The sequence below is a fragment of the Rhineura floridana genome, chromosome 1 (genome assembly GCF_030035675.1).
Source record: "Rhineura floridana isolate rRhiFlo1 chromosome 1, rRhiFlo1.hap2, whole genome shotgun sequence".
In the NCBI taxonomy this organism is placed as follows: Eukaryota; Metazoa; Chordata; class Lepidosauria; order Squamata; family Rhineuridae; genus Rhineura; species Rhineura floridana.
The window spans coordinates 160,836,444-160,862,328 of NC_084480.1; the positions used below are offsets into that span (position 1 = coordinate 160,836,444).

The window sequence follows — 25,885 nt, forward strand, 5'->3', positions numbered from 1 at the left end:
TCTTGGATATACACTGTCAGTTTACATGGAGCACTGTCTGAGGCCTGTTAGATTCACTGCAGGGAAAATGTTGGGCAAGCTGTCTTTTTGGGAAGTTTGTACTGACCTTACTGACTTTCTCACTGAGAAATTTCTGATAAACTTCTGAAGGACCCCAGGGTATGTAGGAACCCAGTTTGAAAACCACTGGTGTAGTGAATAAAATGTAGGGTTTGGGACTGGGGAGACCTGGTTTCAAATCTCCACTTAAGGTGTGAAATTCACTGTCTGGCCTTGTGCCAATTGCCATCTCAGACTAATCTACCACATCTAGTTATTGTGAAGATACAATAAGACAATCCCCATTGACCAAACAAGGCTTGCCTGTACGGAGGCCTGTGTGCCTCTCCTTCACAGACATTAGGCCAGGGGTGGGGAACCTTTCCACTCCGCTGGCCAGTTTTGACAAGTGGGTGGGACAACCCACCTATCAATTGCATGACATCATTATAACTTCAAATGATTGCCAGGTGAATTGTCCTGCCCACCTGTCAAAATCCCTCTTGTGGGGTTTCAAGGCATCTGACAGCCACCTGGCTGTCAGCACTTGGGAACCACAGTGCATGGGGTTTTGCCAGCCCTGTGCTGTGCCCTTTGGGAAACACCAAGCATAGGGTTGGCAAAGTGCTTCTTTCTCCCTTTTCCAATAGGTGACAGGGAGGGGAGGAAGCAGCCTGCATTTTGCAAGCACTGGCTTCATGCAGGAGAAGTCTCTCTTGCAAAAAACAACAACCAGGGCTGCTTGGGTAGAATTTAACCCTCTGCTCAACAGCTGTCAAGTGGGGGGTTAAATCCTACTCAGTTTGGCTGCAGGCACCTGTGTGTGCAACCAAGGCAGAACTGAACGCTGTCCTCCTGCCCATCAGCTGTCGTGGGCATGGTTTGGGGAAAATATCCTCATGTGCCAAATTAGACCATATGGCAGACCAAATTTGGCCTGTGGGCTGGAGGTTCCCCACCCGTGGATTAGGGCCTACCAAGATGAGAGAGTCAAGGCTTTGAAGTGTGTGTTTGTTTATTTCCTCAGAAACTTTTAAAAGCACCATCTTTGTAGGGCATGAAGCTTTCCCATCTCCATCCCCCATCCACATGCTGTTCACAACAATTGTTGCCGATTGTTCCTGCAGGCAGGTTCACCTCTTTGGAAGTCAGTGAATAAAATATCTGAAATGGCTATTTCCCCTTTCATTCATCTGACTTTCATTAGTCTAATAATATGCTGATTTTTCAGCTGCATAGAACTGGAGGATTTTCCTCTTCCTGGAAGATTCACTGCAGCTCAAAAGCTTGCCTAGTCTCCTCACACTAATAGAACCAGTTCAGTAAGTGATCGCCATATTTATTTAGTATGACTGTAGCTGAGGACAGCCTGGGGAAAAGGTAAGAGGACAGTCTTCAAGGTAGAGCCAGAGCCCAGAGTAGGATGCCTAACTCCATACAGTAACCATGACATCCCACCTGGGGTGTCAAGTATTAGACAAGCTAGTGCTGAGGCAGTTACCTCTCTCTTCTTCTGCCAGAGTCTCGTGGGTCATTAGAGAGAGCTGAGCTCTCAGCTCCGAACTCCCTCCAGACAGAGCCTGTGGCTCCCTGCGTGTCTCACGACTCTCAGTTAGATGCAGAAAGTGAGGACCAAGGTAAGGACTGTGGGATGGAGACAGGTGCCACGGGTTTCTCTGTCAAGGCCCCCACTAATTGATTGACTGCTGTCACCTTCCTCCATTTTTCCACAGCTTCACTTACAGCAGGGATCCGGTCAATCATGAAGAAAAAGGAGGAACCTACAGAGTTTCTGGCCAACAAGAAGAGCCTCCAGTTTGTGGGCGTCAATGGCGGGTATAGTGAAGCCTCCATTCCTGAATTAAGATAGAATGGGAGGCCCCCAGTCCACCCCCAAGTTCAGTGAGGGAAAGTGTCAGCTAAGGGCTGCATTCAGGAGGTGGTGGCAGCAGCGGCAGCGGCAGCAGCAGTTCCGCACACTCCTTGGTTGCCTGATTTTACCCTAAACCTGGAGTGTAGGAAGACAATATCACCAACAACAACCAAAACCCACGATCACACTCACCACACACAGACGCAGGCTTTTGTGGGGGTTTGCATAACTGTTCTGTTATGCTCCAGCATTGGGATTGTGCTACCCTTGCTGGTCTGCCATTTGTACTAAGCTAGTAAGGATCTTCACAGTCCCCATGTGGCTTTCAGGGGTCCTCCAAGATCAGTGCATGTGACATCTGAGAAATCCTCTGCCCTGAAGTGCTTTAATGGCACAGCTATGACAGAGCCAGGAGGATTCTCTGTTTCTGCTCTGGGAGGACTGCTTTCTCAAGGCTCTTTTGGGCCTTATCACCCCTTGTTGCCCCATCCCAGGTACGAGTCCACCTCCTCTGAGGACTCCAGCACAGCTGAGAACATCTCGGACAATGAAAGCACTGAGAGTGAATACCACGAGGCAAGTGAGGGGCTCCCTGCAGCACAAGCAATTGCAGCTGAGCCCCCAAAGCCTTCTGGGGCAGCCACAGCAACATCTCACCCTGGAGTCTCCACCGAAAGGGGAGAAATACTATCAGCAGAAAGCTCCAGCAAGGAACCAGCAGGCAAAACTGGGTAACCATCAGCTTGGATATCTTCCTGGCTATCAGGACTCTGTGCCCAGATTATTCCACATTCTTTTTCCTGGAGAAACTAAAGATTACCCCCAGAATAAATGATGCAACACATTTAGAAAGTGTGCCACAGCTTGTTAATTTTCACAATACTGTTTGTTAACGTTTTGGCCAGAATTGGAGAATCAAGAGGGATGGAAAGACGACCTTTTTTTAAACTGGAGTGTGCAGAGAAGTGAGGCAGCAGGAGAGAAAGGGAACTTTTGTGATCACTGTATTTCTGCGTATCTAGTCCTCAGTCCCTGGAAGCTGTTCAGAGCCCTGTTTTGCTTGGAAAAGGAGATTTATAGGAAGCCAGATTCTGGGAGAGCGGAGGGGATGAGACTCAAAAGTCAGGCACTGTCAATAATAGATGTTGTACAAGGGGAATCTGCCACAAAAAAGTTTCCGTATATATCTTCATGCTCGCACAGAGGGTTTCTGTTCAGGGTCCTTTTGCAATTAGCTGTTAGCAGATCAAGCAAGCCAATACCCCCCCACACACCAGTTTCCTGGTTTTCTTTTCAACTGACACTCAACACTCCATGGCTTCTGGAGGTCACTGAGCATGGTCAATCCTCACTGACCTGTTTTAGGTATCTCCTCTATTTATAAAAGATGTTTTGTGCTTCTGCATTTTTCAGGGTTCACTCAAGCATGCTGATATGTCCCTCTTGTTTCTCAGTGGTCTCATTCGTTATGACTCCAATCTTGGTTGACACTGCTCAACCACCTGAGTTTGCTATTAGAGGGAATAAAGCCGTCTTCCAAAAAAGCACTCTCTACAGAGCCATTAAAACCAGACTTCAGAAATTCTACACATGTGCCTTTGTCACTCAAGGCCCATTCACACTGTTCTTTTTATTACAATATGAATTGGCAATATGAATTGACAGTTTCAGTGGCTGATAAAGCTGCTGGTCTCATGAATGCTACAACATGTGCCCAGGTCTCAACTCACTTTGTCTCATTTTCCAAGATGTGATAAATGACAGAGCCAGGTACACATGCTTGTCTGCAGCATCAAGTGCTGACTTGCATGCGTTAACAAATGAGGATTTCATCATGCACAACAGGGATATATGTGAACTGGCCCTCTTCCCAGCTTGTCCGTTGTAAGATCAGAGTAGATTTAAGGTGAAGATGCATGTAACATTTTTAGAGTGAAGAGGTTGCTCTTGGAGGTGCTTCAGTCCAAACACACCTATTCCCCTCCAGGGATAAGCTGTAAGGAAAAACAGTTCTGCAAGTTGGAAACAGAAGCTATCTGGCTCCCCCACTCCTCTCAAGGAAAGGGCCATAGCTCAGTGGCGGAGCATAAGCTTTGCATGCAGAAGGTCCCAGGTTCGATCCCTGGCATTTCCAAGTAGGGCTGGGACATAATCCTGCCTGAAGCCCTGGAGAGCTGCTGCCAGTCAGTGTAGACAATATTCAGCTGGATGAACCAGTGGGCTGACTCAGTAGAAGGCAGCTTCTTATGTAATCGCCAAGAAAACACATCTCTCTCAATCCTCAAAGAAGCTTTGCACTTCACAAATGGTTCAGTGAAAAAAAATTAATAAGGATGTACCTGAAGCATTCATAAAAGTCAGTGGTTACATTTTTAGGTATTGCATATCTGTTAGCTGAAGTTGCATGACCAAAGAATTCACTGGCAGTGAGTCCTTCTGAGAGGGAAGAAAGGTGTAACATAACAATTTATAATTTTACACCTATCTTCCCTCTCAGAGGAATTTGCTGTCAGCTGGTAACCTTTGTACAAAAACTAACCTTTCCCCCTTTTCCTCATCCTGTCTACCCATTCTAGGATGGGACTCGGCAAGGAGCTGCTTTCAGCCTGTGAAGTTCTTCAGAAGTACCTAGAGAGCCCCAATGCCCATATGGATGAAGAAATGGTATTCTCATTTTTAAAGCTCTGGGCGGGTGGAGAAAAGCTGAAATTGGTAACACAGCCCCTATTTCTGAACCCCATGTTGTTGTATCTGTGATACAGCAGAGGCTCCTAGTTTCATGGGGAGACGTTTGTTGGCTGAGAGGTACACCATTAGTGGCCTAAGGAATCCATTGGATCCCTCTCCATGTGGAGAGGAGATAATCTGATAGAAAAGAACTGTTTTGCCATACAAACAGAATTCTGAATCTCTGTACTTCTTCACTGAAACACAGTTCCCTGGGTTGAGTTCCTTGGGGAAACCATGCTGGCTAAATCAAATTAAAGACAAATTAAGGCTGTAGCCCTAATCCCCCATTACTGATGGCTTGCAGGGGCATGTGATGTGTCAGTTTGGAGAAAGTCATGTACTTGCCTCTCCGCCAGTGGAGAGGAGTGCTGCTGCGGTGGAGCGGAGGAGGAGGGGGAGGGGAGACCTCTCCTGCAGCAGAAGTCCCAAGCTTCACCCTGGCAGGCAGGAAGCTGACATCAGCAGTTCTGCCAGCAAAAATCCTGAAAACAGGGCATTGTAACGTGGGGCACCAGCAGCTTTCAATCTGTGGGATCCAAGCCCTATGGATAACCCAAGGCACCTGGATCCTTAGGTTTATCAGCTGTGCAATTCTGGAGTTGGTGGAGCAAAACGACCCCCCATACACACACCTTCTGCTAGCAGGAGCTGGCAGGACCCCCACCCCTCCATGCCTTCTTGGCCCCTCATTACAGTTGCTCTGCCTGTTTGTAGTGCACATGTGCCACAGGAGGCTAATGAGAAGTGGAAATGTCCAAGGAAACCCAAAGCATTTAGCGAAGAAGAAAGAGAAAGCAGAAATGGGACTTAATACACTTCATATCTGACCATTGCTGCTGCTGTTCTTTCCTGCCTATGTTGCTATAGAAATTGGCATATACCACTGTGATGCACTACTGGCTGAGACTTTCCTGCCACAAAGAAGCAGACCCAGAATCAGTCTCACAGCACTTGGCTGCTATCCAGGCTGTCTCCCCCCAGTTGCTGGAGTTCATCATCAACATGGCTGATGCCAATGGTAACACAGCCCTCCATTACACTGTCTCACATTCCAACTTCCCAGTGGTCACAACGCTCCTTGAAACAGGTAAGGGCACGTGGAGAATTTTGGAGGTTTAGGTGTTTATGAGCAAGGCTATTTGTTCATAAGAGGAATGGGAAGCTTCGTGCTACAAAAGTACTAAATAACTGATGAGTTTAACAGCTGATCAGACTACCACTCTTTCCAGGGAGGGGATCTTGGAAAAAGAGAAAGAGAGAGACCCAAGAGTACAGGCTCTATTCCTTCCTTTAAGGTGTGTTTCAGCAATAACACAGGCTTTCACACTTAAGTGAAGCTTCTTTTTCCCAGCAACGTCTACTGGATACAACTCCAAACAGAGCTCTAATCCCAGCAACAGGGCTTTGATATAAAGTTTCAGTCCTAATTCATGCATACTTAAGCAAACATACAATGCAAGGAGGTCAACTTTGATAATGCATCTGGTGTAAATGAGGTGGGAGATTCTGGCAGTGCACATGCTTGCCTCAGCTTTCCCTTTTGATCACCAACTTGCTGTGGGGTGGGGTCAGTTCTTTATACTGTTCTGGAGCTCGATTGCCCATTGCCCCTTTGTTTTGGCCGCGTCTTGGTCAGTCGTCTTCTGCTCAAACTTTCCCACTCAGCAATCACTCCCTTGCCCCCTCCTCTGCCAGGTGCTGACATGGCTCCTTGCTTCTTAAAGGGGGTTTTCCCAGAAGGCATTCAGTGCAAAGATCTTGTTCTTACCTGTCTTACCTTTTTAGGGGATTTCCAAAAGAGCTAATTTGGGGGGTTCAGGTCAAGAGTTCAGCTGTTTGTGTCTGCAGTTGTCTGGCCCGTGCCTGACCAATCAGGTCAATGCTTGCATGCATCTGTTCCCTTCAAACCCCTCCTGCCCTGACTTGTTTCTTACCTAGCTTCTGTCAGCTCTCATGTCAGGGGTGACACAGAACTCCAAATCTGACTTCAGCCATCTAAAGAAGCAGAAACCAAGCTCTCTCACACACACAAGCTCATATCTTTATCCATCCTTATTACCTATTGTAACCTGAACCAAGCCACCCTGTATCACTGGTGCCCTTCAGATGCTGCTGGGCTCCAGCTCCCATCATTCCTGACCATTTGCCTTGCTGGCTGCTGGGAGCTGAGAGTCCAACATCTGGAAGGCCGCAAGTTCTCCATCACTCATTCATTACATCTGTATTATCAGTCCTTCAAAGAACATCGAGTGGAGCTCTAGCCCTCCCTACAGACTTGTGAGGTGAAATAGTCTTCAGTGGGTCCCTTGTGCATCTACTCACGTGGTTGCACCCCTTTCTGTTGATCATGTATGACAGTGGACTCCATTAGAACAGTGGCTTCATTGACCAAGTGATGAGCAGAGCTAGCTCTGAGGCCAGCTTACACAGAACTGACCTTGTAGCGGACTGAAGCACACATGTGCAACATAAATGCCACCCACGGAGTCATAGGAGGGGCAGTGGCTGCAGTCACTCTCCTTCTAACCCTTTCCTCACCATATACTACATGAAGCAAGAAAGGAGGAGAGAAGAGAGACTTGCTCAAGGCCACCCCATGAGCTGTATGCTGAGTGGGGAGTTGAACCTGGATTTGTCACAGCAGAGGCCAGTACTCTGGCCACCATGCTCCAGGGTGAAAGAAGGAGAAAGATTGGTTGACAGGGGATTTTATTTTCAGAAATGTGAAGAAGGGGACTGGATTGAAGCAAGAGGAAGTGAGTGCAAAGACTGATATGGGTCTGCTGAGAGCTGTGCAAGAAGAGATAAAAGGAAGATCTTTTCTAAGCATCAGGAAAGAGCTCCTAATAATAATAGCAACTATCCAGATTGGTTGGGGGATCTCTTTCCCTGGAAAGTTTTCAAATCAGGGTCTGGGCAGCCCTAATTGGCAATATCTTAAGTCAGAGTTTGGGGCTACACAGACCATTTGTTCTGAATCTTTAGTTCTGAAGGGACAAGGCCTCCTGGTTGATTCCTTTCCTTTTCTAGGATTCTGCCATGTGGACCAACAGAACAAAGCTGGCTACACGGCCATCATGCTGACGGCACTGGCTGCTTCCCGGTCAGAGAGTGATACGGAGACCATTGTACAGCTGCTGAAAATGGGCAATGTGAATGCCAAAGCCAGCCAGGTATCAGAATTGCCAGCAGTTTCTTGCAGGGCAGGAAGGTGGATGTGTAAGTCAGGTGAGGGAGCCATGTGAAGGCTTCTGTTTTTGCCAGTGTGGGATGGCCAGAAATCCCAGCTCTTCCACTTTGAGGAAGGGGCACTCAGAAGATTTCAAAGCTCTTCCCGGTCTCTCTTTCACTCACGGCTCCTCATTCGAGACGGGTACATTGATTTGTCTCCCTTTCCCACTTTCTAGTCTTAAGTTCAGACCTCCACATTTCCACATCAGTTTTTGACTTTTTTAAATGCAAGTCATGAATGTCTGCAATTTAGTGTGCATTTGTCCTAATATATACATTTCTGCTAAGTGATTTCCCAAAACGTAATGCATGTTTGCATGTTATTTCTACTAACAGATGCAGTTTTGTAGACATTACTTGGCTGGAGAAGTGCAATGCAAAATTTGGAATTTCGGAGGATAGCTGAGTTTTGGGTCATCTATTGTTTTGGAAAGTGCAAATTAGGGAGGGAGTTGCCTTTAAACGCAAACTGAATTGAATTTCTCCCCCATCCCTGCTCTTCATTCACACATGTTTTTGCCTCTGTTGAGCTTTCATAAGCCACATTATTGGCAATTAAAGAAAGCTGTCCAAGCAATGAGCTTGCCAAAGTAAAGCAACATACTTTGTAAAACAGTTGAGTTTCTTGAAAGGTTTGCTTGTTTGCAGATTAAGGTAATTGTGGAAAACTTCAACTAATTGTTTCTGAAACAGACTTCAGAATGCAGCTGTTGCAGCAAGTTTCCCTCTCCCTCACCGCCCCGCAGTATATAGCTGAAACTTACACAGTTGCTTTTCTTTTGCCTGCCCCTGTAGGCTGGGCAGACTGCACTGATGTTGGCTGTTAGCCATGGGCGTTTGGACATGGTTCGTGCCTTGCTAGCTAGCGCAGCAGACATCAACTTGCAAGACGATGATGGTTCCACAGCACTGATGTGCGCCTGTGAACACGGCCATGCTGAGATTGTCCGCCTGCTTCTGGCCACGCCTGGCTGTGATGTTGCCCTCTCCGACAATGTGAGTCCTGCTTGTATCATTGCTGGGTTTGGCTTCTACTTCACTGCCAATGGACTGTGTGTGCCTAGCTCTGTTAGCACTGTTTGATAAAAGATGCACACAGCATTTCCATTTGTTCTTGAGTTATATATTGCTGTCCATGCGCAAAGTCCATGCAGGACCTTTAGCATTATATCTGAGGCGAAATAAAAATGCAAATTGAGCAGGACTTGATCTGTGCTGAGGGTCAGCCCTGGAATATCTGTAGTAATAATAAAGGAGTCAGTGCCTTTTCCTTGCTATTGAGTAACCACAGTCAACTTCAGGCGGCAGGCCTGAACCTCAGCATCTTTAAAACAAATAGAAATTGAGCACTGAAATTCAAAAACAGCTCCCATCAGCTCCAGCCAGCATAGCTGATGTTCAGGGATGACCTGAGTTATAGTCCAGCGACATCGGGAGGATCACAAATTCCCACTCCCAGGCATAGTTATTTCCTTGTCAATCTGTCAAATCCATCTTTTCCTCCCCTGCTCTTTCCCCACCCCACCCGAGCAACCTCAGACCAAAGAGAATGGCCTTTTTCACTTACCTGCCAAGCTGCACCCAGAGACTAGCAGCAGAATCAAGCTACATGAACATGAGAGGAACGGCGATGGCCCTGCTGAACCAGACCAAATGTTCCAGCAGCTCCAGAATTCTCCTTCCCACAGTGACCAACCTGGTCTTCCTCCAGCTGCACCTGCATCTGCACCAGCAGGGGGTGGAGGGGGTAGCCCTTCCCTTTCAGGTTCATTCCATTTACTTACCTTGGCTCTTAGCTGTTAATCGACCCAAGCCATGAATAATAGGGATGCACCATCTTAATCTGGCCCATGTCAGTTTTCTTTGTGTTCATTCACACGACTGTCCCATTTCCACATCATTCTCTGGTATTTTTTAAAACTGCACATAAATCCTCATTTCTGCATGCATTTTACCTTAAAATGTGTGTTTTTCATGTATTTTAACCTGAAATACAACCTTTTTGTGTGTGTTTTGGTGCTGAGAAAGTTGAAGTGTAAAAAGTGAAGGATAACTGTATTTAAATCTGTATATTAGTCTTGGAAGTGTCAATCAGGCCAGTTTGCTTAAATTACGGATCAAATAAAATCTTTACACATCCCTAGTCAATTATTGTTGTTGTTGTTGTTAAGTGCTCTCAAGTCAATTACGACTTATGGTGACCCTATGAATCAGCAACCTCCAAGAGCATCTGTCATGGACCACCCTGTTCAGATCTTGTAAGTTCAGGACTGTGGCTTCCTTTATGGAATCAACCCATCTCTTGTTTGGCCTTCCTCTTTTTCTACTCCCTTCTGTTTTCCCTAGCAATGACTTTTCTAGTGAATCATGTCTTCCCATGATGTGTTTAAAGTATGGTAACCTCAGTTTCATCATTTTAGCTTCTAATTATAGTTCTGGTTTAATTTGTTCTAACACCCAATTATTTGTCTTTTTCGCGGTCCATGGTATCTGCAAAGCTTTCCTCCAATACCATATTTCAAATGAGTTGATTTTTCTCTTATCTGCTTTTTTCACTGTCCAACGTTCACATCCATACATAGAGATGGGGAATACCATGGTCTGAATGATCCTGACTTTAGTGTTCAGTGATACATCTTTGCATTTGAGGACCTTTTCTAGTTCTCTCACAGCTGCCTTCCCCAGTCCTAGCCTTCTTCTGATTTCTTGACTATTGTCTCCATTTTGGTTAATGACTGTACCAAGGTATTGAAAATCCTTGACAAGTTCAATATCCTCATTGTCAACTTTAAAGTTACATAAATCTTCTGTTGTCATTACTTTAGTCTTCTTGACGGTCAGCTGTAGTCTTGCTTTTATGCTTTCCTCTTTAACTTTCATCAGCATCTGTTTCAAATCATATTACTGGTTTCTGCTAGTAGTATGGTATCGTCTGCATATCTTAAATTATTGATATTTCTCCCTCCAATTTTCACACCTCCTTCATCTTGGTCCAATCCTGCTTTCTGTATGATATGTTCTGCAGATTAATATAGATGAAACAAGTAGGGTGATAAAATACACCCCTGTCTCACACACTTTCTGATTGGGAACCAATCCGTTTCCCCATATTCTGTCCTTACAGTAGCCTCTTTTCCAGAGTATAGGACAGTCAGATGCTGTGGCACCCCCATTTCTTTTAAAGCATTCCATAGTTTTTCATGATCTACACAATCAAAGGCTTTGCTGTAATCTATAAAACACAGGGTAATTTTCTTTTGAAAGTCCTTGTTCCGTTGGATTATCCAACGTATGTTTGTGATATGATCTCTGGTACCTCTTCCCTTTCTAAATCCAGCTTGGACACTTGGCATTTCTCGCTCCATATATGGCAAGAGCCTTTGTTGTAGAATCTTGAGCATTACTTTACTTGCCTGGGATATTAAGGCAAAAGTTTGATCGTTACGCATTCCCTGGGATCCCCTTTCTTTGGAATTGGTATGTGGGCCATTGTTTAGTTTTCCATATTGGTTGACAAATTTTTGTCAAAATTCAGATTCAGGCTCAGTAACTTGTAGCAACTCTATTGGTATGCCATCTGTTCCTGGTGATTTGTTTCTTCCAAGAGCAGCTTTCATTCACATTCTAAAATTTCTGGTTCTTCATCATATGGTTCCTCCATGAATGAATCTGTCATCCTGGCATCTCTTTTATAGAGTTCTTCAGTGTATTGCTTCCATCTTCCTTTTATTTCATCTCAGTCAGTCAGTGTGTTCCCCTGTTGACTATTCAACATCCCTACTCTTGGTTTAAATTTCCCTTTAATTTCTCTATTCTTTTGGAATAGGGTTCTTGTTCTACCCTTTTTGTTGTCCTCTTCTGTTTCTATTAATAACTACTAACTATTATAATAGTTACTAGTCACTGTATTATTGTATTTAGGGTTCTGACCATGTTTCTGTCTCCTTTTCAGTGGTGTCACTAGGGTTGGTGTCACCCAGTGCGGCCCTCAGCACCTTGTCTCCCGAGAGTGTGAGTGATCGTGCGCGCATAGCGCGCGGCCAAACAACAGGGCCCGGGAGCCAATTTCTAACTTTCCCTGGTTCATGCTTCTCACATTCCATGTTTCTATTGTGTATGTCGTACAACTCTGGACTTTCCTTTCGCATCTGTGCGCATCAGCCTCTGGGCTTCCATTCAGCTTTGACCCAGTGGCATCATTAGTCACAGTGCTATTCATACTTATCCATTGTTCTTCCCCAGTAGCTCGCTGAGTGCCATCTGACCTGGGGTGAGTGGGTGTCTGATCTTCCAGCACTATCTCATGTTGCATTTTGATACTCTGTTCATAGGGTTTTCGTGGTAAGAGGTATTCAGAGGTGGCTTACCATTACCGTCCTCTGAGTCTGGATGCATCTTAGTCTGGTGTCTCAGCTTTGACCATTCTGCCTTGGGTGATCCTGGTAGTAGCCTCTTGGTGTAGACTCCTGATGGCATTGCTCTCAGCTTCTTTGACACTCTCAAACCCCCTCACCACATTAAGGTGTGCATCCTAGAGGAGGCCCTAGTCAATAGGCCCCCACATTTTTCAGTTAACAGCCCTGGCCCACTTTGCATATAACACTGAGTCAAACCATAGCTTAGCTCAGGGCAGCACAGCAGCAGGAAAAACAGGAGGAACAAAGCAGCTGCAGTCTTCTCTTTGGGGAACCTCACATTTCTTTGTGGCAAGCCATGGTTAAACTTTGTGTTATGTGTGAACCAGGTCACTATCTCCTGGAATTCCAGGGAATGGGAGCCTTGGAGAGGGTGGGTAAAGGAAGTCATTTCCCAGCTGTTTTCACATGACAGAAGCAGGTGATCTTATAGAACCATCATCCCTCTGGTGTCTCTGATAGTGATGATGTTGTCTTGTCTCCTGCAGGATGGTAGCACAGCTCTCTCAATTGCGCTGGAAGCAGGCCAGAATGACATTGCCATCATGCTGTATGCTCATCTGAACTTTGCCAAAGCCACATCTCAGGTGAGTTGCCATGTACAGTCAAGGAATTACTGCACTGGGCTTGTAGGGTGTTAAGTGTCCAACCCCTTGCTTGATGCATGAAATCAGACAAAAATATCATGCAAAATGGGGCCCAATGTTATGTTATGATGCATCTTTCAACTTGATTATGTCCATATTTTTGTGATGAGCAATGGCTTTTAGCAAATAAATTTGACTGACTGGCTCTGAACACTGGATATAATGCTCATCAACTCGCTGCTGCTGTGAACATGGAACTGGAAGTGACCTCCCCCCTGCATGCAAGGTTCTAAAGCAGTGGCTGTTGTTGGACAAGGGAAGGGCTATATGCTGACCATTGGTCGAATAAATTGAAATTGAATTGAATTGAAGGGAAGGGCTGAGGGAACATGCAGGAGACCAAATGAGGTGGTGGGAAAGTGGGGCTTTTTAATTGACTAATCACAAAATGCCCTTTTTAGGGGACCCCAAAACAACTGAAAGCTGAGAACACAGCTGTGACGTCCAGAGATGCTACTCAGTAACACAAAATAGGGTGGTGTCATGTCCTGCTACACCCCGAATTTTCTCACTTCCCTTTGAAGAAGGACCTGAGACCTTGTAAAGGACTGACGAAGAAAGGTAGCGTACAAATCTCCCAAGAATTGCTGTCTCTTCTCAGTCTCCATCGCCCTGTCCATCAGCTGGAGACTCTCATCTGCTGCACTCGCCGGGGTGCTTTGCTTCCCAGCAGAAGGTGCTGCATCTACAGCCTTCGGGTAGCTGTTTTAGAAGTGCTGCAGCGTAGCCAGCTGAGTTTGATTGGCTGAAATTCTGATAGTTAGCAAGCAGGATTGGTGAAGGATCTCTGGATACAGCTTCTCAGACAAAGTGACACAGCTTAAAGGCTTTCCTGCTTTCTAGGGACTTGTTTTTCTCTCTCCCCCAACCTACTCCATTCACCCAAATCTATTGCAGGAGCAAGGAACTCTGCAAATGAAGAAATGATGGCTGTACTTCAATTATGGACAGTACAAGAAGAGACCACTGGGGGAGGGGTGGCTGTAATCCTATTAGCTAGAGTTGATGATCTTGGGTCGTCTGGGGTTAGAGAGATTCCATTTCATCTATTGTAGAGAGAGACTGGGACAGAGAGACCAAGCATACACTTCTGCCATGCACTTCTTGAATAACCTTGGGCAAAAGCCTTGGCTTACTTTTTTGTCTTAGCTCCTCCTCTCATGGTAAAATAGGACTTAATGTATTTTTAAGAAGCCAGTGAAGGAATGTGTATCTAAAGCAACTCCATACTGAATAGATTTTCCTTTTCTGCTTTTAAAGTCAAGAAATCCCTATGGAAACATGAATTTACAGGCAATTTTGCAACAAAACTAAAATAAGAATTTGACACAAAGTTTAAAATTAGTGAATTTTACAAATTTGGCAAAAATTTAGTTCTCACTGAGTTTGGCAGCTTGGTAAGGGAGCCATATAACATGATCTAGATAGATTTCTCTCCAAAATTATAACTGTCACTTGCTTAGGCCACAGATAATTTATTCTGCATGAGGAAGAGTTGTGACTAAGTGCTCATGCACTCTTGCAGAGTTCTATTTATTTAAACAGAGTTTACACAGGAGTCATTCTCCCAGTGTATTGAAGCCTAGAGTACTAGCCAGCTCTCCTTGTCAGTTGCTCTCTACAATCTGATTTACTGATGTTGGATGGCTGGGATCTGAAGACAAGACATAACTGATCTTGTTTGACTAAATACTGAAATAATGCAGTACAAATTAAACAAAATTGAACTGTTTCCCTTTTTTAAAATACAAAATTCCTTCATGGATGCTTCTGCAAGAAAATTGATAATTCCATGTGCTATGCAAGTTGAAAAGTCATCCACTCAATTCTTTGGGGTTTTAATGCCAAAATGTATGCCTGTCTCTCCTAACAACAATGACTGGGGGTGGGGGAGAGATAAAAAATAAGATAAACCATAGTGGTTGTTTTTTTTAATGCCAATCATTTGAAATTAAAAGGTACATCCTATTTTTGTATAAATATATTATATAAATATATATTAATATACACCAAGAAAATGACTTTATATAAATTATTTTAGTGCACATTGTTTAGAGATTCTAGAGGAGCCAATGTCCAAAATGTGGAGAAGGGTGGCAGGCTGGGCGAAGGACTGCTGTCTTAGCTGCAAATCTGCTGGCTGATATATTTGCACAGTTTATATTTTGCCTTGTGTGAAAGCTATTAGACACTAGCTGGGCTTAAAACAAATGTTTATTTGAAGCTGACTGGCTCTTGTGTTGCTCTGAACACACAAGTGGTACAAGTATATCTTCTTGGCAGCCATTTTCTGTTGCTGTCTCCAAAGCAGACGTTTTAAACTGGCAACAAGAGGCTTGAGAAGCTGCATGCCTTTCAGAGTGAGTCTGGATCTTGTATTTGGGATATCACCTCATATACATGTAATCTCTTTTAGGATTATCATATGATGATATTTCTACAATTTTTAGAGGAATGCCATTTATAAACATTATAAAAATAAAATGATCAGATATTACCGTTTCTGCTTCTGGTGGTATTAATGTTACAGGGCAATTCCATTATAGATGCTTGAAAAAAATCTGTAACAACATTGCCATACCTTTTTACCAGCACAAAAAAGTCTGATCTTTCCTGGAGCAGCAAATTCTGGGAAGAAGGGTGGAATATAAATTTAATTAATTAATAAATAAACTCAGCAAAGGGTACACTCCATCCCAGTGGATGCAGAGCTCAATATGTTTCTTTGTGATTCCTCTCCCCTTTTCTCAGTGTGCGCATCCAGCCTAGTGGGGCATTAGGGGGATAGGAGGTCTGTGCTCCCCTCCCATCACCCCTTCTACCTTTTCCATCTGAGTTGGGAAACCCACACAGCCCTACTAATCAGCCCAGTGTCATTTTGTTATTTGTTTGCAAAGGTCTCTCAAATGGGGAGTTGTTGGTCCTCCAGATGTTGCTATAGTTCCCATCATCCCTGAACATTGGCCATACTAGGCATTAGTAGTAGTAGTAGTACATTTGTATACCGCACTACCCTACAATCAGGCACTCAGGGTGGCTCACAATAAAATCATACACAATAAAAAACATTAAAATATAAAGAAATACATAAAATACTGTTAAGAAATCTAGGAGAGTGATATTAAAAGGAGACTAAAGAAGTAAAACTAAAAAAGGGGGAAATAAAATCAGTTTCAGGCTATACTTTCAATCCCTCCCAAAGGCTGTCTGGAACAAGGTGGTTTTCAGAAGTCTCCAGAACACCAACAGGGAGGGAGCAGAGCTGGCTTCTTGGTGTAGAGTATTCCAGAGCTTGGGGGCTACAGCTGAAAAGGCTGTCTCCCATGTGCCTGCCAGTCTAACTTCTTTCCTTCCAGGCACACAGAGGAGACCAGAGGCAGCTGATCTTCAATCACAGGCAGGTACATATGGGTGTAAGCAATTCCTCAGGTACATTGGTCCAAGGCCATTTAGGGCTTTAAAGATCAAAACCAGCACTTGGAATTGGGCCTGGAAACTAATTGGGAGCCAGTGGAGTCGATAAAGCACAAGGGTGGTACATCACAATCCAGTTAATAATCTGGCTGCTGCATTTTGAATCAACTGCATTTCCAGATCATTACCCATGCTGGCTGGGGCTGATGAAAAGTGGAGTCCAACATCATCTGGAAGGCCACTGATTTTCCCATCTCTGCTCTACAGTTTCACTTGCTTTCTGGCTGCTTATTCTCCCACTTGAGAGCCCAACTTCTCCCATGGCACACAGTGACTCTTAGTTTAAAAAGAAAAATGCCAAGTAAGTGGCAGTTGAGTATACCTGCAGTCCCTGTAAGTGCAGGCATGCAGCAGCACTGCAGAACAGAACAGACAGCTGTTCCTTGGGATGCTCATGTCATACCTGTCAGAGCCAGAAGCAGCTGTGGCCTGGCACTGCCAGGAACATGCAAGGAGCTCAGTGCCTCTGAGCTGTACTCTGCCATCCAGGGACAGATGCTTTGCTTTGCCAGGAGTCCAGCCTGCCAAACATCACTTTCAAATCTCCCACTCCCTCACAGAACCTGGGAGCGAGGCAGGTATTTGCTGGCAAGAGAAGAATATGAGCAAATTGGGGAGGGGGAGGGGAGAAAAAAAATGAACCACCACTGGAATGCATTTTAGGGTGCCTGAATTGGCAGGCAGGGAAGGCAGGTAGTGAGAGAGCTGATGGCCCTCCAGTTGTTGCTGGACTCCAGCCCCCATCTGTCCACCCCAAGCAGTATGGCCAATGGCCAGGGACAAGAGATGGGCCAAAGCTTAGCCGCTACCCCCCACCCCCCGCCGGAGAGTAGTTGACTACACCAGTTGTTAATGATTGCCATAGACACTTGGATGCAGGCAACACTTGTGATGCAAGATTTGCAGAATGACTGTCTCATCTTTATTTTTCAGCCCATTTCAGAAAAGGTGTAAAATAGAAGCAGGTAAGGTGGTCTGACTCCAAAATTTTCAGATCTCCAGCCCGGCAGCCAAACCAGACTTCTTGTGTGTGGGTGTGGTGTGGGCAATTGCACTGCTACAGCGAAGTTTCACAAGCCCGAGTCTAGCAGAGAGCTTCAACCACACCCAGCAAGCAGAGTTTATACCAGGAGGGGAGGACATTGTTGCCCAGTTCCTCTTGCCTGTCTCAGTCCCTCAAATCCTCTGCTATCTGGGAGGAAGGGCAGGATATAAATTTAATAAAGAAACAAATAATGATGGAACATTAGTCAGTGCAAGGGGTAAATGCTACTGAAGAGCAAACTAATCTTTAGAAGCTAAAGCAGCCAGTTTCTCTAACTTAAAAAGTTAACAAATTCCTAACGGCCACTTTTGACAATCTGCTTAAGGGTGCTTATGCTTCCATTTGATAGGCTTATGGCTGTTGCAACAGCTGATCCGCTGCTCTTGAGTCCCAAGGAGCTGGCACTAGACTTTGCCAGCAGCTGAATAAAGGTGAGCTGTCCACAGCTGTCCTTTGCCTGGAGCCTGCCTGGGGCCAACTTGGCTCTGAAGGCTGCAGAGGAGCTGCTGGTGCTGAAACAGAGCTCTTGGCAATCATGTCTCTGTAAACCTCAGCTGAGGTGACAGGAGGGGCATGGAGCTTTGCTGGCAAGTGCATCACAGCTGCCCTTCAGTGTAGCTCTCAGAAAGCTCTTCTGTGCAGACTTTAGGAGAGTAGCTGTGTCAACCTGCCTGACAGCAAGGTGACCTGCAAGGATTAATTTGTGGCAGCAGCACAACAGGCAAGTGCACAACCAAGGAAAAGCCTTTTTTTTTCTTTTTTACAAAAACCAGAAACTGTTGGGCACTGTGAAAGTAATCATCCCCAATTACAGAAGAAATACAGTAACAGAAAGGATAGCACTGCTGGCGCTTTGCAGAGTGCGTGTGTGTTTGATGTCATCATGATGAGCCATTCTGCATTGAGAAACTCTGAGCCCGTCCTGCTGGAGCAGGGAAACCAAAGGGCTCTGGCACAGCTCTCTCTAGTTCCCAGGTAGAAACCTGAGAAAAGGGGAAGGGGGGGAAGGAAGATAGGTGTGCCACAGACTGTTTCTTGGATTTTATAAAAGCAGGGATTTGCTCAACTCAAAATTCCTTTTCCTTTTGATTAACCACATCTACACAGGTTCCACCTTCTTATTCAAAGTGAAATTGGGGCTGGAAGTGTGCAACAACCCCCACACATGCTCTGCTAACTGAATTGCCAGAATGTCAGTGTTTTCAACCATGCTCGTCCACACACCCCACAACCCATTATGAAAGACAGTCCTGGGCTTAGAAAGAAAGTCATCTGGTCCTCTTGAAAATACTGCTAAGCTTTTTGTTTTAATTAAAATAATTATAAGACATTATTGCTCTTATCGCTAATGGGAGTCTACCTTGCATAAGCCCATATCAAATATGCAGATATTTTTTTAAAAAAATTAAATAAATCTTAAAGATCCAGGGTAGCCCAGTCCATTCCTGGGGCAGTTTGTTCTCTCCCTCCCAATCTGACAATAAAAAAGGACCAGTCTAGGTCCAGCCTGTGAAGAAGCCAGGTTCTCCCCACGCCCAAACAGTTTTTAGACGCAGTTTGCACCAAGAATCTCCTTCCCCCCCATGCTAGGTTTGCCATATTCCAGTTGCACAAATCCAGGCAGGCTAATTTTCATATTATGTAAATTATTTGCAAATCAAGCATATTAATTGTTGCATTGTCCAGTTGTTTTGTTTTTGTGGCTAGTAATTACTATCAAAAACTGGGGGAGGATGTGAGGAATCTTTAAAAAAAAAACCAACCCCCCCCCTCATTTTCAGCCTTAAATGCCTAAACTCTAGTTTCCAACACTTTGGAATATTTATTTATTAAAAGGATTTATATCCTACCCTTCTACCGTTAAAAACAGAGCTCAGGGCAGCTTACAAACATAATAAAAACATTAAAAATACACAAGCAATATAAAAGCATATTAAAACACAACATAGAGACAAACATAAAACAAGTCAAGGCAGCAATATAAAAATACAGCATACAAAAAGCCAGCAATGCATCAGTTAAAAGCAATATTGTGACTGAGAGGTTGTCTGTATCAACAATTAGGAAATGAACACACTACTACAATTTATAACACAGATGGAAATAAAGATTTCAATATTATCAGTTCATCTTATCTAAACAGAGTAGTGTTTGAGCATGTGAGAAGTATCTTTAGTACACTGATTCTCGCATACCAGATTAGGGAGAGGGTAAACACAGCCTTCTATGGTAAAGGCTAAATAAAATAAAATAAAAAATAAAATAAAATAAAAATGCAGTGAGTTCTAGAGACCTGGCAAGCTGTGCTTCCATTAGACAGGGAAGCTGTTCCATTCCTATTGGTCTTAAGGGGAGGAAAGCCATTACAATTAGTTTTAAGGGGAGGGAAGGTTACAGCACTCCCCACTGCATGAATATGTATCTCTGGGGAGGAAATTAAAGTGGGGAATTTCATGCATTTGGTGGGGAGATGCCTGCCAGTCATTTTGAAGAATATGTATTAAAAATATTTTTTAGCCTTTTCTGAATTCCCGAACAGAGCTCTGCTGGGCAACAGGGTGAGAGAGACTGTATTCCAATACAACTTAACTTGGGAGTAAGCACCATTTAACAGGGTGAGGCAGGACCAAAAAAATGCAAATCCTAATACTGCAGCCTTTTCTACAGAGAGGTTTGCTTTTGTATCTTGTTTGTTCAGGGGAGGGAGCATTTGGTGAATTCAAACCCTTTTATTCCATCTTCCATGATGGCAGGCAGACACTCCCATTGCATTCACCACTTAAAATATACCGTGAGACACACAGGCAATTGAGATGAAGAGTGCTTCTCCTTGCTGACTCAACCAGAAAGTCTATGGATAAGGGGTGGAGCTGCATGTGTTTATCAAGTGAGCATGTGCAGTTTTCTGAACTGCTAGATTCTGCATATGCAGCATGCAGGCAGACTAACACTCTTGATCTTCCCACGACAGCTATGGTGTCCATCATTAGCTAAAAACAATGGAAGGCGGGAATAGACTGATTTCTCATAAAATGGGCAGAAAACTGCCTCCTCATTTTGCCCTGTATCTCTGGATCCACAAAGGTTAGAAACTTGCTTTTTAAAAAATGAAAGCTGGGAATCTGGGTAACCTAATGGGCCAAGTGGGCACTGGGTAGCATGACTGGAATCTGGTTAAAACCCAGCTAACTGGGCAATATGGCAACCCTACCTCACCTAGGGTTGCCACGTCAAAAGCATCCCAGACCCTGAGATTTCAGGGGCGGGCCCTAGTGGTCACAGGGGCAGGTTGTACTGATGTTACGGGGCACACCATAGTGACATCATGGGGAGGGCCCAAGTTATGTCACAGAGGCCAGTCTTAGTGATGTCATACTGTGGGCCCTAGTGATGTCATTAAGCATGATACCTTAAGCATCAACCACAGTTGCTTGGAGCATACAATTCAAACAAAAACATTTCTCCGATTGGAAATTAAGATAGAAATCTTAGCTAAAAGATAAGAGCCTGGATAGGGAACATTTAATCTAGCCTACTTGCTTCTTCCAAGAAGGGTTTAAGTGCCCTCAGGCCAGCCCAGTCACCAGAAGGCCATTGTAGGAAGAAAGGAGCCTAGTGTTGTGGAGAGGAGCACTCAAGAGTAAAGATGGATGCCCCTGAAGGCTGCAATTCTAAACACACTTACCAAGCCCCATAGAACTCGATAGGGCTTACTTCTGAGAAGATGTGATTGCTGTAAACCGCCAGAGAGATTCAGATATGAGGCGGTATAATAATAATAGTGCTGTTGGTGAAGCTTGACTAGGGATCCTCTACAGAGATGTCCATATCCAAGCATGGACACTCCCAATGCGATGGGAGTGTCCGCCTGGAATGCCCTGCCGTTACCTTTTTACATGGCTGCTCCAAACTTCTTTACAGATTTGACTTTTTACTAATTAAGAGGTCTGAGAAATGAGTAAGAAGCTTCTCTACCCTTTTCTGTCTACCAACACTGGAGGAATTCACAAGGCAGCTGGACAACCACCTGTCAGGTATGCTTTAAACTGGATTCCTGCATTGAGCAGGGGGTTAGACTTGATGGTCTTATAGCCCCTTCCAACTCTACTATTCTGCGGAAGTCCTGGATCTCCCCCCCCCAACATCCCTGTTTAAAAATTGGTGTGACATTGGCAGAGCTTGGAAAAGTTACTTTTTTGAACTACAACTCCCATCATTCCCAGCCAGCATGGCCACTGGATTGGGCTGATGGGAGTTGTAGTTCAAAAAAGTAACTTTTCCAAGCTCTGGACATTGGCCACTTTCCAGTCCTCAGGTATGAAGGCTGATCTTAGGGACAAGTCACATATTTTTGTTGTAAGATGAGCAATCATGTTTTAGTTCTTTATGAACTCTAGCGCAGATGCCATGTGGACCCAGTGATTTGTCAATTAAGCCTAGAACAGAGGTGGGAAACATTTTTTAGCCAGACATTCTCTGAAGGGCAACCTTCTGGGGATCACGTCAGGGGTGGGCAGAATCAGAGGCAACAGTGGGTGAAGATACCCCCCCCCAATTTATATGGGTGAAGATACCCCCCCCCCAATTTATATGATCATAATGATCCCCTCATCCTTGGTGGATGATTCATTCCTAACCTTTGGTGAAGTAATTAAGCGCTTTGTTAAAGTCAAAGCACATAATGGTGACTGGATCACAATTTAAATTAAGTGGTAGCAACAGAATGAACACCCTTCCCCAAGAACAATTACACTAAAAAGGCAGCTTCCACACTGGCCGAAAAGAAAAAAGAAACCAGTTCCATGTACTGTATTTAAATATTTATTAAACTCATTAGTGATCTGGGGGAAGACCCCATAGATGTTTAACAAGGAACAGAGAACACATTTTAAAAAAATATAGCTTAGTGCAGCTGCAAGGACTCAGTCTCTCATTTGTCAGGTGTTTACATATAACCTGAAAAGCTTCAGAAAAGTTGAGCTTCAGAGAAGTTGCATAAGAGACCCAGGTAGTTTAGGCTGACAGCTTTCCCGTTTTCAAGGGACTTGTAGCATTTAAATAGCACCATTACTGCCATGTGCAGAAAAAGTGTTTCCTATTGCAGAATTTTAAGCCAATCAGCACAGAAAAAGACCTGCTGAATAGGGCTCAGGCCTCGGGCCACTGTCTTGACAAGATCCAGCCGCTGGCAGGAGGCTTCACAGAGTCCTTGCTATTAAAGTGATCTGTTCTCCTTTGATAAATAGTACAGGAAAGACATTTAAGCAAACCAAGGGAAGTGGATGACTCTTTGTCAGTTTGTCACATGGAAGGCACTCTATGTGCCAGCAGAGCAAATACAACAAAAGTACCTCTTTGTTATTTTCCATTCTCCAAGTCAAACTGACCCTGGCTTTTTGGGGGACAAGTGGGGAAGGTCTCCGTATTAAGTTTTATTCCTAAAAAAATTCAACTGGAGTTCATCGTAAGGTTCCAAAATTACTATAATCAATGGCATCGACACAAGAAAACCAATGGAACAGTCCTTTGTTGTGGTTATGCAAATAGATGCTTAGGCCACTAACTCTTTAAGAAGGAACACACAGAATCCTACAGACCAGCTTGTGCTTTTTAAGTTTGACTGCTCCATGCAAGAGAACGAACATGATAGAAACATGAGCATTATTCACAATGCAACGGCAAAAGGCGAAAGAAGCACCTATAATGATTTCAAGCCATTCCCAGTTGCAATCAACTCATGCTGAAACAGAAGGAAACATGATGCGTGTGTGTAGAGGGTAATTATTAAAACAAGCTATGCTGTAACTATTAGAAGATGCTGTCAAAGATAAAACAGAAGGGACATATGCACCCACCATGGTAGATATATACATAAATATTGCAAGAGGTGAATCACCCTTTTGGTTGCAGCCTCCTCCCCCAACATTTGGGCACTGCTGTCAAGAGCCCTAGTAAGAGCAGCGATCAAGTATAATTTACTAATCAAAGCATCAACACACATGAAAAGATACAAACAGCTTGATGTGGCAGTGGTTTGCTTAAGAGTGAAACAAACCACAATCCCTGGTTCAGACACCATGTTTATGGTAAACCGTTAACTGTGGTTTACGATGATGACATGCAAACCAAGTCACTGTGTTCAGCCAGCCTTACTCCAGATTAGCACTAGACTTCAGTTGATCACAGCTGACCTGGCTACACACACACATACACTTTGTAAGGAATGGTGGGAGGGGGGAGGGAGAGATGGGGTGAGGAGAAAGCCACATTACCAAACGTAAGAAAATAAAACTTATAAATAAATAAGTCATGTATTTTATGAACATATGTACAAATACACAAGGCCATGTTTGTGCAAAGGAAATATATCAACATTTTACACACACATTATTTACATGCTCCACAACAAAAGGAAGAAGTTGGAATCTTTCACAGCTTCAGGTCCAAAGGGTTTGAGTGCTTCTCCTTGGTATGTAGTGCTTTCTCCACCTCAACAGAAGGGAATTAGACATGCCAGGCCAAGAACATAAAGTTGCCATTTGTCATTTTAGATCTTGTCAACATTTGTGTGGTGTCACACAAGAGAGACAGGATAAATGGGTATTTTCTACCCCTTCATTACGGAATACGCGACAGGCTCGAGCTGCAGCATTTTGAATTTACACCCTGATTCTACTTCCTGGTAAATGTAAAGATCCTTAATTGATAGTATTTTAAAAATATCAAGTGATCAAGGCCTCATTCATTTGTCGTAACAGGAAAGTCAGTGGCCAAAGAGCCCATTGTCGTAGTTCAAATTCAGCCAACTTTAGAACATGTGGCAACCTGGTGCTTCCATCCTAAGGTGCAGAATCAGAGTTTAGCATCACTCTGGAGGGGATGGGGAGTCCATTTGGCATCCCCCTTACTTAAGAAGCCCTCCATTAGTAAGAGAAGGGATAATAGTATAAAAAAACAAGACAAAGCTAAACACAGAAAAAAATTGTAAAAAGATACCTGGCACAGAGATGCAGTATAAGGCAACTATAAACCTGTGTTCAAGGTAGAACACACAGGAATATGGCTTTAATTCCTGGTTTCTTGGCCAGCCCAAGCTATTGTTCTTTGTCCACCTGCACGAAAGGCACAAGGAGGACCAGCACCAAGCAAATGCAACAACCTCCCCTTTCCCTCCCCAAAGTCAGCCTGTTTGTCTCATTGGTTTGGCTTTATCCTCTTACCCTCCTGGCACATATGACAAGAAAGACAAAGGAAGGAATCAAGTGCAAAAGGCTACAGAAACCACGAAAAGAAACAAAAAGAAATCAAAAGTGCAAGGTGGATTGACAGGGAAAGGGAACTAGCAGCTCTGGGCCAACAGAGGGAGACTTTCCAACAGGACCCAAGCAAGAGACAGTACACCTTGAGTTTTCTTTTCTTTGGACATAGAGAGCAAAGTCTCTGTTTCTTCTTTGAAGCACTGATGGCGAGATCCATTCCAAAAAAAGTCTCTGGTTTGGGAGAAAGGGTCCCAGAGGATCATGAAGACAAGGTGGGTTTGGCTTCTGGTCTCGGCAAAGACTCACTTGGGTTCCCATCCTTTCTTCTTAGCTTGCTTCATGCCTGCCTGTTGGTCCTTTAAAGTAAAGCTGGGCACAAAGATCAGCTTGTTGGAGGACCCCGAGACACCTAAACACGGGTCCAGAGAAGAGCCATCATCTTCACATGTAAGAAAATAGTGACCCTGCCCTGATTAAAAATGTGACCCAGAACCCAGCAGATATATCAATGTCTTTGTCAGCACTGGATGCAAAAATAAATATATCAAAACATCAAAACTCAACCCCCAGATTCATTTGATATGTCCTGCGAAGATGGCTGCTGACCAACGCATCACTTCTGTCTTTGAAAATAGGTTAAGCAGGGATGGAGGGCAAAAAGGTCCATCAAGTCACTCAGGAAGTGGCGTTGGAAAGAAGTGAAGCGTACGCACATGTGTGTTCTTCTCCCAGAAAATAAGCAGCAGAGTCTGGAGAGAGGCACTTTCATGTGTTGAGTTGGGCTCATGCGGCATCATCCTCTAGGCTGACCATTTGTCTCTGTTTGGGAGAGATATTTGAAATGAAATTATTCAGAGGGTTAGTGGGGTGGACCAATGGACCAGATGTAGAAGCCTTGAGGTCCTGTGATCCCTAAGTAGCCAAATATCCTGATTTAGTGCTAAAAATGAACCAGCTAACAGGAGAAAAACAAACAAATCTACTCAAGAAGATTTGCTCAATCTTCCCTGAAGTCGAAATAGTTATCTTAAAATCCAGCCCTTGAAAATTCACTATAAAGGAATTTAAGATAAGCAGCGAACATCTACACACAGTGCTTCTGCACAAGGCCTTTAGTGAAGGCATTATTTCCTGTGCGCCAAGAAAACTGTTAGATGATCAACCATGGCAGG

At 44.2% G+C, this 25,885-nt stretch overlaps 2 protein-coding genes across 14 annotated transcripts in view; one reads left to right on the forward strand and one right to left on the reverse strand.

Moving 5' to 3' along the window:
* Positions 1 to 15,432, forward strand: part of KANK2 (KN motif and ankyrin repeat domains 2) — a 91,046-nt gene extending 75,614 nt beyond the window's left edge. For 11 of the 12 annotated variants that reach the window (XM_061582526.1, XM_061582493.1, XM_061582518.1 and 8 more), the window contains 9 exons: positions 1,560 to 1,676; positions 1,773 to 1,875; positions 2,407 to 2,643; positions 4,489 to 4,576; positions 5,510 to 5,729; positions 7,673 to 7,815; positions 8,669 to 8,869; positions 12,777 to 12,875; positions 13,337 to 15,432. In XM_061582526.1, coding sequence (XP_061438510.1) covers positions 1,560 to 1,676; positions 1,773 to 1,875; positions 2,407 to 2,643; positions 4,489 to 4,576; positions 5,510 to 5,729; positions 7,673 to 7,815; positions 8,669 to 8,869; positions 12,777 to 12,875; positions 13,337 to 13,399 — 1,271 coding nt within the window. In that variant the 3' untranslated portion in view covers positions 13,400 to 15,432. The remainder of the gene's footprint in view (positions 1 to 1,559; positions 1,677 to 1,772; positions 1,876 to 2,406; positions 2,644 to 4,488; positions 4,577 to 5,509; positions 5,730 to 7,672; positions 7,816 to 8,668; positions 8,870 to 12,776; positions 12,876 to 13,336) is intronic. The other variant, XM_061582574.1, reaches the window with a different exon arrangement.
* A 6,827-nt stretch (positions 15,433 to 22,259) lies between these two features.
* The window catches only part of LDLR (low density lipoprotein receptor), a 36,633-nt gene continuing 33,007 nt past the window's right edge, over positions 22,260 to 25,885 (reverse strand). For both annotated transcript variants that reach the window (XM_061582598.1, XM_061582587.1), the window contains exon 18: positions 22,260 to 25,532. In XM_061582598.1, coding sequence (XP_061438582.1) covers positions 25,497 to 25,532 — 36 coding nt within the window. In that variant the 3' untranslated portion in view covers positions 22,260 to 25,496. The remainder of the gene's footprint in view (positions 25,533 to 25,885) is intronic.